General features: G+C 43.6%; 1 protein-coding gene across 9 annotated transcripts in view; it reads left to right on the top strand.

The window, feature by feature from the left end:
* The window catches only part of LOC110506172 (aryl hydrocarbon receptor nuclear translocator 2), a 142,549-nt gene that overhangs the window by 32,138 nt on the left and 95,699 nt on the right, over positions 1-14,712 (top strand). For all 9 annotated transcript variants that reach the window (XM_090222863.1, XM_090222861.1, XM_090222862.1 and 6 more), the window contains 5 exons: positions 536-638; positions 5,593-5,658; positions 7,422-7,507; positions 11,139-11,215; positions 12,141-12,275. In XM_090222863.1, coding sequence (XP_090078989.1) covers positions 536-638; positions 5,593-5,658; positions 7,422-7,507; positions 11,139-11,215; positions 12,141-12,275 — 467 coding nt within the window. The remainder of the gene's footprint in view (positions 1-535; positions 639-5,592; positions 5,659-7,421; positions 7,508-11,138; positions 11,216-12,140; positions 12,276-14,712) is intronic.

Here is a 14,712-nt window from a genome sequence, read left to right as displayed (position 1 = left end):
CTAGCTAACTCGATAGCTGTTAGCATCATCTAAGCCCCCAGTCATCTAACAAACAAATTAGTTGCAACGCAGCTCAGACTGACTGTGTGTGGAGGAGGAATTCCTCTGGAATAAAAACACTGGGGTCAGCTGGAACGGATCGCTGCAGGACACACACACACACACACACACACACACACACACACACAGTTTATTTGTCTGGAATTACTGTAGACATGTTTGTCCGACAGACTAGTGAGTAATGATGCAGCTAATAGTCTAAATGGGGTGAAGAGGAAGACCGACAGAGTGAAAAGAAAGAGACATTCTCTCCATTTATTACATTAGACTAAATATCAGGAATTACATTGTTTTTCCTCTCAACACTTAATGAGAAACGAGGGAGGGATACACCGACGAACAAAAATGTTCCTGACAGAAACGGTGGCGCAGCTCTACTCCCGGACCTCAGCATGCCGCAAGGCTGTGTGTGTGTGTGTGTGTGTGTGTGTGAGCGAGCGTCTCTCATCTCATGATCTCATCTCTGTCTCCTCAGGGCGTATCCTGGACCTGAAGACAGGAACAGTGAAGAAAGAGGGGCAACAGTCGTCTATGAGGATGTGCATGGGCTCCAGACGATCCTTCATCTGCAGAATGAGGTGTGTCTCTGTCTGTGTGTCATTCCTCCATGAGCACATGGATGGTCTTTGCCTGTCTTAGGTGTGTGTGTGTGTGTGAGCGCAAGTGTGCACAATATATCAACTGGATCCATCTCTCCATCTGCGGGGGATTTAAAGTGTTAAGTGATAAACACCTGTGTTGTAGACTCACTCCCAATAGGACTCATCCATCCTCTAACTCTTGGAACTACCCATCCTGGATCCGGGAGAATTGTCATCAACTACACTAGTTAGCATAGCGCAACGGCCAAATAATCTTACTAGAAAATATTCATATTCATGAAATCACAAGTGAAATATAGCGAAACACAGCTTAGCCTTTTGTTAATCACCTGGCCACTTACGCAATGTGGTCCTTCTTCATTCTTCAACATTCTTCAACATAAAGGTGTGAAACTACGTCTAAAGGCTGTAGACACCTTAGGGAAGACGTAGAAAAAGGAATCTGGTTGATATCCCTTTCAATGGCCAATAGGGATGCATAGGAACACAACGGTTTCAAAATATGAGTCACTTCCTGATTGGATTTTTCTTAGGCTTTCGCCTGCAATATCAGTTCTACTCACAGACAATATTTTTACAGTTCTGGAAACTTTAGAGTGTTTTCTATCCTAAGCTGTCAATTATATGCATATTCTAGCATCTGGTCCTGAGAAATAGGCCGTTTACTTTGGGAACGTTAATTTTTCCAAAAATAAAAAGAGTGTCCCTTAGCTTCAAGAGGTTCAAACTTAGTCATCTCTGATATGTAGATACCTTTGTCTCCCTACATCCGCAATCATCCAGTCTTTGGTTCACACCTGCCTGGGAGATGCGTTCTGTATCCCAAATGGCCTATTCCCTATATAGTGCACTACTTCTGACCAGGACCCATAGTGCACTACATAGGGAATAGGGTGTCATTTGGGACGTAGACTGTGATGTGCGTGTAGCCATAATCAATTTCACCCCCCCGCGGCCATCGAGCCGTATGCTTTCCCCCCCGCGGCGTACGCTTTCCCCCCGTGGCCATCGAGCCATATGCTTTCCCCCCGCGGCCATCGAGCCGTACACTTTCCCCCCGCGGCCGTATGCTTTCCCCCCGTATGCTTTCCCCCCGTGGCCATCGAGCCGTACGCTTTCCCCCCCCGCGGCCATCGAGCCGTACTCTTTCCCCCCGTGGCCATCGAGCCATATGCTTTCCCTCCTCAACCATCGAGCCATATGCTTTCCCCCCACGGCCATCGAGCCATATGCTTTCCCCCCGCGACCCACGTATGCTTTCCCCTCACGGCCATCGAGCCATATGCTTTCCCCCCGCGGCCATCGAGCCGTATGCTTTCCCCCCGTATGCTTTCTATCCCCAAGATGATGTGAAGACGCACCATTGGTTAAAGTGATGGATGCTTCCATAGCTCACACATCATTATGTATGACCTATCCTGCTGCAGATATATCCATAATGTCGGGAATCCAGTTTAGAATCCCCCCCTGGGTGGGTGTGTTTGTGGCATGCACCACCGCCCCCTCCCACTGGCTTCAACCCTGAGCACTACTTTTGTTTATTTCATTCTCAGGATGTTTAGAAATCTAGAAACCGGTTCCCCTAATACCCACAGATTGACCGCTAAAATGTTTTTGAACTTAAATGTTTGACTCAAGCGGGTTTTAAAAAACCCAGACCACTGACACGTGTCTCCCCGATATTTCCGATGCGGCCTGGCGTGCCTAAAGCCTCGTTAGCACAGGAATGGAGATGTTTGTGTTTGTTGTCTGCTTCACTCACATTACACAGATGCTAATCACGCTTTGTTAGGACGACTGGAATGTGTGTGTGTCTTTTGTTCCTTTTGCTATTTAGGCCGCTTGGCAAATTGAAAACAGCATGCAGGGATGACTGTCTGCACTCTGCGGTGACCACAGCTGAGAATACACAACACACACACACACAGAGCCCCGAACAGCATGCCATGCAACCAAGTGGAAAGGAATTGTTCATTTTTCAACATCATTTCAGGGAAGCTAATATTAGCTAACTCCAGAAGAGTAGAAGATACTGTCCTCTTTAACCTTTTGTTGATCAGTGGAAAAACCCAGGTTGTCCCTCCTCTCTGCTCTCAATAATACCTGACTCACCCGCTGAAAGAAACTCATGTCAAATGGCTTCCATCTTGGTTTCCATACTGTGAGACTGTGTAGACTTGGTTACAGCAGTTAAAGCTGACATCACCATAAATCCCTTCTGCTTCTTTTAAACTTCCTTAATCCAGGTTCTCAGGTCTCTGTGAGATACAGTCTGTTCTATAAGAGAGACCTGGTCCCTCTACATTTCTATGCAGTCATCTAATCAGTACACGTGTCATTTAGCAGACACAAAAACACCAACACACACAAAAGCAGGTTCAGATTTCAAATGTATTGTTCTCATTGAGGAGAATCCTATCCACAGCAACATGGCAACACACCAAACAAGATTTTCCAATAACACTCACCATGCCTGTGTTCCAAATGGCACCTTATTCCCTATATAGTTCATAGGGCTCTGGTCTAAAGTAGTGCGCTATATAGGGAATAGGGTGTAATTTGTCCTGCATTCATAGTCTCACACAGCGAACATAACAGTACATTATATAATGTCAGGCACTGGTTATTTGTTCTGTGTGCGTGTGTGTGTGTGTGTTCTGGTTTATGGTCCATACACCTCATCAGTGCTGTGGGTTGACATGTCCCCAGTTCAGCAGCTCTTGTGTTCTAGCTCTCTGGTCTGAACATCTCTCTGTTTTCAGTGGCACTGATTAACATTAGTCTCTGTCTCCTCCCACTCCGTTCCTTTCTCTGTGTGTCTGTCTGTTTCTGCATTCATACCTGTGGGGGTGGACTACACGTGTGCCAAATGGGAGCCCTAGGCCCAGAGTTAGCATTGTATGTGTGACGTATAGCAGGCTTCCCCAACTGGCGGCCCGCGGGTGATTTTATTTGCCCCTCCCAAGTATTCGTAGAAAAAAAAAATGACATGACTGTTAAACAGCAGCAAATCAGCTCCAAGTGATGCACATTTTGGAAATCTGTTTCAAAGTATTCCCACGCATACCAAAGAGAGATGTGATCCTATACACCAAAGTATTCCCACGCATACCAAAGAGATGTGATCCTATACACCAAAGTATTCCCACGCATACCAGAGAGAGATGTGATCCTATACACCAAAGTATTCCCACGCATACCAAAGAGAGATGTGATCCTATACACCAAAGTATTCCCACGCATACCAAAGAGAGATGTGATCCTATACACCAAAGTATTCCCACGCATACCAAAGAGAGATGTGATCCTATACACCAAAGTATTCCCACGCATACCAAAGAGAGATGTGATCCTATACACCAAAGTATTCCCACGCATACCAAAGAGATGTGATCCTATACACCAAAGTATTCCCACGCATACCAGAGAGATGTGATCCTATACACCAAGATATTCCCACGCATACCAAAGAGAGATGTGATCCTATACACCAAAGTATTCCCACGCATACCAAAGAGAGATGTGATCCTATACACCAAAGTATTCCCACGCATACCAAAGAGAGATGTGATCCTATACACCAAAGTATTCCCACGCATACCAAAGAGAGATGTGATCATGTACACCAAAGTATTCCCACGCATACCAGAGAGAGATGTGATCCTGTACACCAAAGTATTCCCACGCATACCAGAGAGAGATGTGATCCTGTACACCAAAGTAGTCCCACGCATACCAGAGAGAGATGTGATCGTATACACCAAAGTATTCCCACGCATACCAGAGAGAGATGTGATCGTATACACCAAAGTATTCCCACGCATACCAGAGAGAGATGTGATCCTATACACCAAAGTATTCCCACGCATACCAGAGAGAGATGTGATCGTATACACCAAAGTATTCCCACGCATACCAGAGAGAGATGTGATCGTATACACCAAAGTATTCCCATGCATACCAGAGAGAGATGTGATCCTATACACCAAAGTATTCCCACGCATACCAGAGAGAGATGTGATCGTATACACCAAAGTATTCCCACGCATACCAGAGAGAGATGTGATCGTATACACCAAAGTATTCCCACGCATACCAGAGAGAGATGTGATCGTATACACCAAAGTATTCCCACGCATACCAGAGAGAGATGTGATCGTATACACCAAAGTATTCCCACGCATACCAGAGAGAGATGTGATCCTATACACCAAAGTATTCCCACGCATACCAGAGAGATATGTGATCCTATACACCAAAGTATTCCCACGCATACCAGAGAGATGTGATCGTATACACCAAAGTATTCCCATGCATACCAGAGAGAGATGTGATCGTATACACCAAAGTATTCCCATGCATACCAGAGAGAGATGTGATCCTATACAAATGTGAGGTTTGAATTGTTTTGGTTAAATATTCTTCTTGTCAAATATGCAGTCTACAAATGGTGTGATTATGTTCGGACCCCCTGACCATCCGCTCAAGAAAAGATCGTCCCGTGTCTGAATCTAGTTGATGATCTCTGATGTACAGTACACTGTGTTTCTCACAGATCGTCCCGTGTCTGAATCTAGTTGATGATCTCTGATGTACAGTACACTGTGTTTCTCACAGATCGTCCCGTGTCTGAATCTAGTTGATGATCTCTGATGTACAGTACACTGTGTTTCTCACAGATCGTCCCGTGTCTGAATCTAGTTGATGATCTCTGATGTACAGTACACTGTGTTTCTCACAGATCGTCCCGTGTCTGAATCTAGTTGATGATCTCTGATGTACAGTACACTGTGTTTCTCACAGATCGCCCCGTGTCTGAATCTAGTTGATGATCTCTGATGTACAGTACACTGTGTTTCTCACAGATCGCCCCGTGTCTGAATCTAGTTGATGATCTCTGATGTACAGTACGCTGTGTGTTTCTCTTCAGATGTGGCAGCACTCCACTGGACCACATCTCTCTCAACCGACTGTCCAACATGAGGAAGAGATACAGGTGAGACACTTTACTATTCCTATCTTTCTCTTTTACTAGATGTTCTTCTCCCCTGTCTCAATATGGCCTCAGAAATAAATAGGTTACCAGTGATTTAGCTCTTCAGAGATTACATCACTGGAATGTTTTTATTTAGAGGGTCATAATGCGACGGCTCCCATTTTACTTTTGTAACTACATTGTCCAGCAGACAAATGAAAACTATGGCCTGCACTCACATGACTGTGTTTTGTTGATTGTGCCTAAGGTCCGTACAGAGCTAGGGAAAAAGCTTTCCAGTTCTCTGCACCTTTCTCTTGGAACAAGCTTCAGGGCCTGAAATGACAGGAGCGTGTCCCTTTTTAAATGATTTTAAAGCTAGGTTGAACACTATGATGGAAAATTAAGTTGCACCACACTTTCCCAAACCATCTTGCTGTAGTGTTTTATGTTGTAAATGTGTCTGCAACTTTGTGTGCTGCTATTTTGGCCAGGTCTTGAACAAATCTAAATGAGACTAACCTCGTCAAATTAACATCAAACATTTTTCTAAAGCCCTTTTTATTTCAGAAGTTGTCACCGTGCTTTACAGATACCCAGCCTGAAACCCCACAGAGCAAGCAGTGTAGATGTAGACGTACAGTGGCCAGGAACATCTCCCTAGAAAGGCAGGAACCTAGGAAGAAACCTAGTAAGGAACCAGGCTAGCAGATAAATCTTCTCCCTCTTCTTCTCCTCCTCTCTCTACCTCTTCTCTCCTCCCCCCATCTCCCTTCATCTTGTTTGTTTGTGTGTACGTTTTTGTTTGCCTGTACAACTTTATGTGTGTAGGGTTTTTTCTGCCATTGAAATCCTTGGGTGGCTGCATAAGAATTGTTATGGTCCAAACATTGTATATAAAAAAGTGTACAAAACATTAGAAACACCTTCCTAATATTGAGTTATACCCCCTTTGGCCCCCAGAACAGCCTCAATTCGTTGGGGCATGGTGTCAATCGTTCCACAGGGAAGCTGGTCTACTCCAATGCTTCCCACAGTTGTCAAGTTGGCTGGAAGTTCTTTGGGTGGTGGACCATTCTTGATACACAGGAAACTGTTGAGTGTGAAAAACCCAGCAGCATTGCAGTTCTTGACACAATCAAACCGGTGCGCCTGGCACCTACTACAATACCCCATTCCAAGGCACTTAAATATTTTTTCACCCTCTGAATGGCACACATACACTATCCATGTCTCAAGGTTTAAAAATCCTTCTTTATCCTGTCTCCTCCCCTTCATCTACGCTGATTGAAGTGTAGCGACATCAATAAGGATCATATCTTTCACCTGGATTCACCTGGTCAGTCTGTCATGGAAAGAGCTGGTGTATATTTTTTAATAATATCATCTTTGACAACTAATAATCACCGAAATAAAAGCTAGACAGTCAGGGAGAGTTGAACATTCCTCAATGAATTTAGCTGTGTTGATGTTGTTAATATGTTTGAGAGAAAGAACACAGCATTAGCCATGGCAAAATGCATAGAAATTAGCTTTAAAACGGCAACATTTCTCTATCGGCTTCATGGCAGAATATGTAGAATCAGAGGAAATTAGCTTGAAAACCGCAACATTTCTCTGTCAGTTTCATGGAAAAATGTATGGAATTATAGAATTGCAGGAAATTGGCTTTAAAAAAAAATTTTTCATGCACACCTGCAACGCCCACAACCTAAGCCCATTATTGATCCATTAAAAACCCTGGTGTGTGTTGTTAAATGTGTGTGTAATCTGATTGTTTCTAGGAACGGTCTGGGACCCTCGAAGGAGGGAGAGGATCAGTACTCTGTGGTGCACTGTACCGGCTACATCAAAGCATGGCCCCCAGCAGGTATCTACTGACCATACACAACCTTTTATCTCCCTAACTAGGTCAACTAATATATTTGTTGATGCTAGCAGTGTGTGGGTCTTCCATTCAAAACATTGACAACAGTGGTGGTAGTAGAACACACACACACAAACACCATACACACATACACACACACAAACACCATACACACATACACATTCACACACACACACAAACACCATACACACATACAGTAGAACACACACACACAAACACCATACACACATACACATTCACACACACACACAAACACCATACACACACACAAACACCATACACACATTCACATTCACAGGCACACCATACACACATACACATTCACACACACACACACAAACACCATACACACATACACACACACAAACACCATACACACATACACATACACATATACACAAACACCATACACACATTCACATTCACACACACAAACACCATACACACAAACACCATACACACATTCACATTCACACACACACACAAACACCATACACACACACACACACACACACAAACACCATACACACATACACATTCACACACAAACACCATACACACATACACATACACACACACACAAACATACACATTCACTCACACACAAACACCATACACACATACTGTAGAACACACACACACAAACACCATACACACATACACATTCACACACACACACAAACACCATACACACATGCAGTAGAACACACACACACAAACACCATACACACATGCTGTAGAACACACACACACACAAACACCATACACACATGCTGTAGAACACACACACACACACACACAAACACCATACACACACACACACATTCACACACAAACACCATACACACATACACATTCACACACACACACAAACACCATACACACATACACATTCACACACATACACAAACACCATACACACATACACATTCACACACACACACAAACACCATACACACATACACATTCACACACACACACAAACACCATACACACATACACATTCACACACACACACAAACACCATACACACATACACATTCACACACACACACAAACACCATACACACATACACATTCACACACACACAAACACCATACATGTTTTAAACATTATATTCCATACATCCCTCAGGTTCAATGAAATGGTGAGATCGTGAGGTCGGGGATGTTTCTTTAGTCACACACACACACACTGACAGAGGTGACGTAGCATCCAGGATGGATGGGGGACAGAGATCACACATGACCTCGGATGCACTCGTTGACACACACACTCCAAATCTTTCAAGTGTTTACAGAGTCACGCAACCCCCCGGCCTGGAATACTGTCTGCAATTCCCATGAGTGTTTTGGGATTCAGAACCAGGTGTCTAGATGGGGGGGGGGTTGAGCAACTTTCAGCATCACAGTATGAAATGTATTTCAACTGCTTTGAGGCTGTACTGAATGATTCCCAGAATCCCCGATCACACGGACATGCCACATGTGTGGAAATCGTTGACACATGTTTAACTTCCTGGGACATAAATAGACCAGTGGAATGTTCTGGACTGCCAGTCTATCGCTCGTCCACTATCAGTCTTAAGGTACTAAATCGGGCGTATCACCCGTGTGCACACACACTTAGACCCTCCATCCTTCTGGGTTCTGAAAACAGCTCAGGAAGTGGTAGAATGTAGCTCATGTCTCATGTCGGTACTTCTGGGTCCATGTTCAGAAAGCATCTCAGATTAGGAGTGCTGATCTAGGATCAGGTCCCCCCTGTCCATGTAAAAGGCAATCCTAGATGAGCTCTCCTTCTCTGAGTGTCTTTCTGAACCAAGGCCCTGGGGAGACTAAAGTGGACGGAGGTCAGGGAGTAGGATGGATGGTATGGCTGGGATGGAACATCAAAATTATAGTTCAATTATATTATTGAATCTAGACGGATGTGTCCCAATTGGCACCTTATTCACATATGGCTCTGATCAAAAGTAGTGCACTATACAGGGAATATAGTGCCATTTGGGCCGCAGGCTACTTCTTGCATTGACGTGGCTGGCTAGTTGGTTGACTATGCAAGTAAAAGTCCTCAACACACATTATTTTTCTTTTTTTTCTTCAGTTTTTTTAATATATTTGTCATTTGAAAGATTATACAGACAATAAGACAAACAGATAGAAAAACACACTGATCCCCTACTGGAGGGGAGAGGAGATGAAAGGAGAGGAGAGGGCAGGGGAGAGGAGAGCGAGACCTGTGAACAGTCTTCATTATGACTAATAGGTGTTTTTGTGTTGTCAAGGAAACAACAAAGGAATTCATTACTGTGGGAAACTGATATCAACATTTAAATCAAGGAAAACTTCAACTCTCTCTTTCTCATTCTCTCTCCCTCCTTCTCTCCCTCCTTCTCTCCCTCCTCTCCCTCCTTCTCTCCCTCCTTCTCTCCCTCCTTCTCTCCCTCCTTCTCTCCCTCCTTCTCTCCCTCCTTCTCTCCCTCCTTCTCTCCCTCCTTCTCTCCCTCCTTCCATTTGTGATGTATATGAATGTTGATACAGGCAGTAAGAGTTTTGGGATATTTGTTCCAAATGATTTGCAGAGATTCGTAGAGACTGTGTGTTTGTGTGATTTATCTGCTTGTGTCTCAGCTGTTCTGGAGAAAGCAGCTTGTACAGCACACTGCTACGGTACTAGACTACACCGTGTCATGCTAGAAATATACACCACACTGCTACGGTACTAGACTACACCGTGTCATGCTGGAAATATACACCACACTGCTACGGTACTAGACTACACAGTGTCACGCTGGAAATATACACCACACTGCTACGGTACTAGACTACACCGTGTCATGCTGGAAATATACACCACACTGCTACGGTACTAGACTACACCGTGTCATGCTAGAAATATACACCACACTGCTACGGTACTAGACTACACCGTGTCATGCTGGAAATATACACCACACTGCTACGGTACTAGACTACACAGTGTCACGCTGGAAATATACACCACACTGCTACGGTACTAGACTACACCGTGTCATGCTGGAAATATACACCACACTGCTACGGTACTAGACTACACCGTGTCATGCTGGAAATATACACCACACTGCTACGGTACTAGACTACACCGTGTCATGCTGGAAATATACACCACACTGCTACGGTACTAGACTACACAGTGTCATGCTGGAAATATACACCACACTGCTACGGTACTAGACTACACCGTGTCATGCTGGAAATATACACCACACTGCTACGGTACTAGACTACACAGTGTCACGCTGGAAATATACACCACACTGCTACGGTACTAGACTACACCGTGTCATGCTGGAAATATACACCACACTGCTACGGTACTAGACTACACCGTGTCATGCTGGAAATATACACCACACTGCTACGGTACTAGACTACACAGTGTCATGCTGGAAATATACACCACACTGGTATGGTACTAGACTACACAGTGTCATGCTGGAAATCACCTCAACAACACAAAGTTCACATCTGAAATCATACATTTGCACTTTATTAGATAGCTGCCATCTTGATATCTCTCTCTTGTATTTAATATCCTTCTCTCTTTTCTCTCCTTTCTCTCTGTCAGGTATGACCATACCAGAAGAAGACACAGAGGCAGGACAGACCAGTAAATACTGCCTTGTAGCCATCGGAAGACTGCAGGTACCATCGTGTGTGTGTGTGTGTGTGTGTGTGTGTGTGTGTGTGTGTGTGTGTGTGTGTGTGTGTGTGTACACGCTCTGGTTGGGTCGGTGCATGAGAAGGTGTGACCTGAGAGCACGGGGTTGTCAGGGAGCATCAGTATTGGAGGATTACAGTAATGGAGCAGACAAGTGGAACGAGCACTGAAGACCTCTTCCCATCCTCCCAAATACTTATTTTCCACCATAATTTGCAAATAAATTCATTAAAAATCCTACAATGTGATTTTCTGGATTTTTGTTTCTCATTTTGTCTGTCATAGTTGAAGTGTACCTATGATGAAAATTACAGGCCTCTCATCTTTTTAAGTGGGAGAACTTGCACAATTGGTGGCTGACTAAATACTTTTTTGCCCCACTGTATATCTAACTCTCCGGTCCCTACATCCTTTAATCTCTCTCACATATATCTAACTCTCTGGTCCCTTCATCCTTTCATTTCTCTCACATATATCTAACTCTCTGGTCCCTTCATCCTTTAATTTCTCTCACATATATCTAACTCTCTGGTCCCTTCATCCTTTAATCTCTCTCACATATATCTAACTAACTCTCTGGTCCCTTCATCCTTTAATCTCTCTCACATATATCTAACTCTCTGGTCCCTTCATCCTTTAATCTCTCTCACATATATCTAACTCTCTGGTCCCTTCATCCTTTAATCTCTCTCACATATATCTAACTCTCTGGTCCCTTCATCCTTTAATCTCTCTCACATATATCTAACTAACTCTCTGGTCCCTTCATCCTTTAATCTCTCTCACATATATCTAACTCTCTGGTCCCTTCATCCTTTAATCTCTCTCACATATATCTAACTAACTCTCTGGTCCCTTCATCCTTTAATCTCTCTCACATATATCTAACTAACCCCTCTCATCTCCTAGGTGACCAGTTCTCCCGTTTCCATGGATATGAACGGCCTGACGGTTCCCACGGAGTTCCTGTCGCGCCACAACTCCGACGGCATCATCACTTTCGTGGACCCGCGGTGCATCAACGTGATTGGATACCAGCCTCAGGTTGGTTCCTCCCCCTACTTATCACAATCAGGGTCACATTTAGTAGAGCACGATGATGCGAAACATTTAAAAAATTGTAACCGGAACAGCCTGTGATGCCACTCGTCAGAGTTCACAATAGAACCCCTGTGGTGAACTGGAGCCACTAATTCCATGCCCACTCATCACAAATGTTGAGATAATGTTGCAAAACAGCCTGTTTACCTGAAACGGTCTGCGAGGTCACATCAAAGCATTCTGTTATTTTATCAAGAGGAACATGTCTGTGGTCAGTAGACCTGTTAATAGGTGCCTTGCGAAAGTATTCGGCCCCCTTGAACTTTGCGACCTTTTGCCTCATTTCAGGCTTCAAACATAAAGATATAAAACTGTATTTTTTTGTGAAGAATCAACAACACGTGGCACACAATCATGAAGTGGAACGACATTTATTGGATATTTCAAACTTTTTTAACAAATCAAAAACTGAAAAATTGCTAAATTATTCAGCCCCTTTACTTTCAGTGCAGCAAACTCTCTCCAGAAGTTCAGTGAGGATCTCTGAATGATCCAATGTTGACCTAAATGACTAATGATGATAAATACAATCCACCTGTGTGTAGTCAAGTCTCCGTATAAATGCACCTGCACTGTGATAGTCTCAGAGGTCCGTTAAAAGCGCAGAGAGCATCATGAAGAACAAGGAACACACCAGGCAGGTCCGAGATACTGTTGTGAAGAAGTTTAAAGCCGGATTTGGATACAAAAAGATTTCCCAAGCTTTAAACATCCCAAGGAGCACTGTGCAAGCGATAATATTGAAATGGAAGGAGTATCAGACCACTGCAAATCTACCAAGACCTGGCCGTCCCTCTAAACTTTCAGCTCATACAAGGAGAAGACTGATCAGAGATGCAGCCAAGAGGCCCATGATCACTCTGGATGAACTGCAGAGATCTACAGCTGAGGTGGGAGACTCTGTCCATAGGACAACAATCAGTCGTATATTGCACAAATCTGGCCGTTATGGAAGAGTGGCAAGAAGAAAGCCATTTCTTAAAGATATCCATAAAAAGTGTTGTTTAAAGTTTGCCACAAGCCACCTGGGAGACACACCAAACATGTGGAAGAAGGTGCTCTGGTCAGATGAAACCAAAATTGAACTTTTTGGCGTAAAAGCAACACAGCTCATCACTCTGAACACACCATCCCCACTGTCAAACATGGTGGTGGCAGCATCATGGTTTGGGCCTGCTTTTCTTCAGCAGGGACAGGGAAGATGGTTAAAATTGATGGGAAGATGGATGGAGCCAAATACAGGACCATTCTGGAAGAAAACCTGATGGAGTCTGCAAAAGACCTGAGACTGGGACGGAGATTTGTCAACCAACAAGACAATGATCCAAAACATAAAGCAAAATCTACAATGGAATGGTTCAAAAATATACATATCCAGGTGTTAGAATGGCCAAGTCAAAGTCCAGACCTGAATCCAATCGAGAATCTGTGGAAAGAACTGAAAACTGCTGTTCACAAATGCTCTCCATCCAACCTCACTGAGCTCGAGCTGTTTTGCAAGGAGGAATGGGAAAAAATGTCAGTCTCTCGATGTGCAAAACTGATAGAGACATACCCCAAGCGACTTACAGCTGTAATCGCAGCAAAAGGTGGCGCTACAAAGTATTAACTTAAGGGGGCTGAATAATTTTGCACGCCCAATTTTTCAGTTTTTGATTTGTTAAAAAAGTTTGAAATATCCAATAAATGTCGTTCCACTTCATGATTGTGTCCCACTTGTTGTTGATTCTTCACAAAAAAATACAGTTTTATATCTTTATGTTTGAAGCCTGAAATGTGGCAAAAGGTCGCAAAGTTCAAGGGGGCCGAATACTTTCGCAAGGCACTGTAAGTTACAGTAAGGCCTTTTTAGATGACAATCCAACTGCAGCTCTTAAAGATGATGACTTACAAGTGTGTATATATATATACAGACAACTGTCTTAAGTTATTGTAAGTTATTTAAAGCTTCAATATCTTAAGATTGAAGTGTTGTCCATTTTCCCAGCCTGACTCTCAACAGGTCAGATGCTGGTAGAGACTGTAGAGTCTGTACTGTATAGAGCTACAGTGTAAAGAAAGCATTTACACAGTGTTTTTCCCAAGCGCTTGAATTGAACCTACACCAGAATACAGACCAACGTTTTAAACCTGACAGACTGTTGACCGATCGATCAATCCATTAAACATTTAGAGTTGGAAAAATTCTAATAACTTTCTCAACGTACCCCGATTTTCCTGGTTAATCCATCCTGATTCCCGGTCATTTACAGCTGGGATTTCAGGAAGGTCTGGGAATTTTGGTCAAATAGCGTTCTCTCGCAGTCCACCCCTCTCCTTTCCACACCGTTCACACTACAGAAACAGATTAGTGAAAGTGGGCCGATTAGGATGAGAAAGT

The sequence above is a fragment of the Oncorhynchus mykiss genome, chromosome 26 (assembly GCF_057628025.1).
Source record: "Oncorhynchus mykiss isolate SJ-2025 chromosome 26, ASM5762802v1, whole genome shotgun sequence".
Taxonomy (NCBI): Eukaryota; Metazoa; Chordata; class Actinopteri; order Salmoniformes; family Salmonidae; genus Oncorhynchus; species Oncorhynchus mykiss.
Note: the sequence above shows the minus strand (reverse complement) of the source record. Positions and strands in the feature narration are given on the sequence as shown.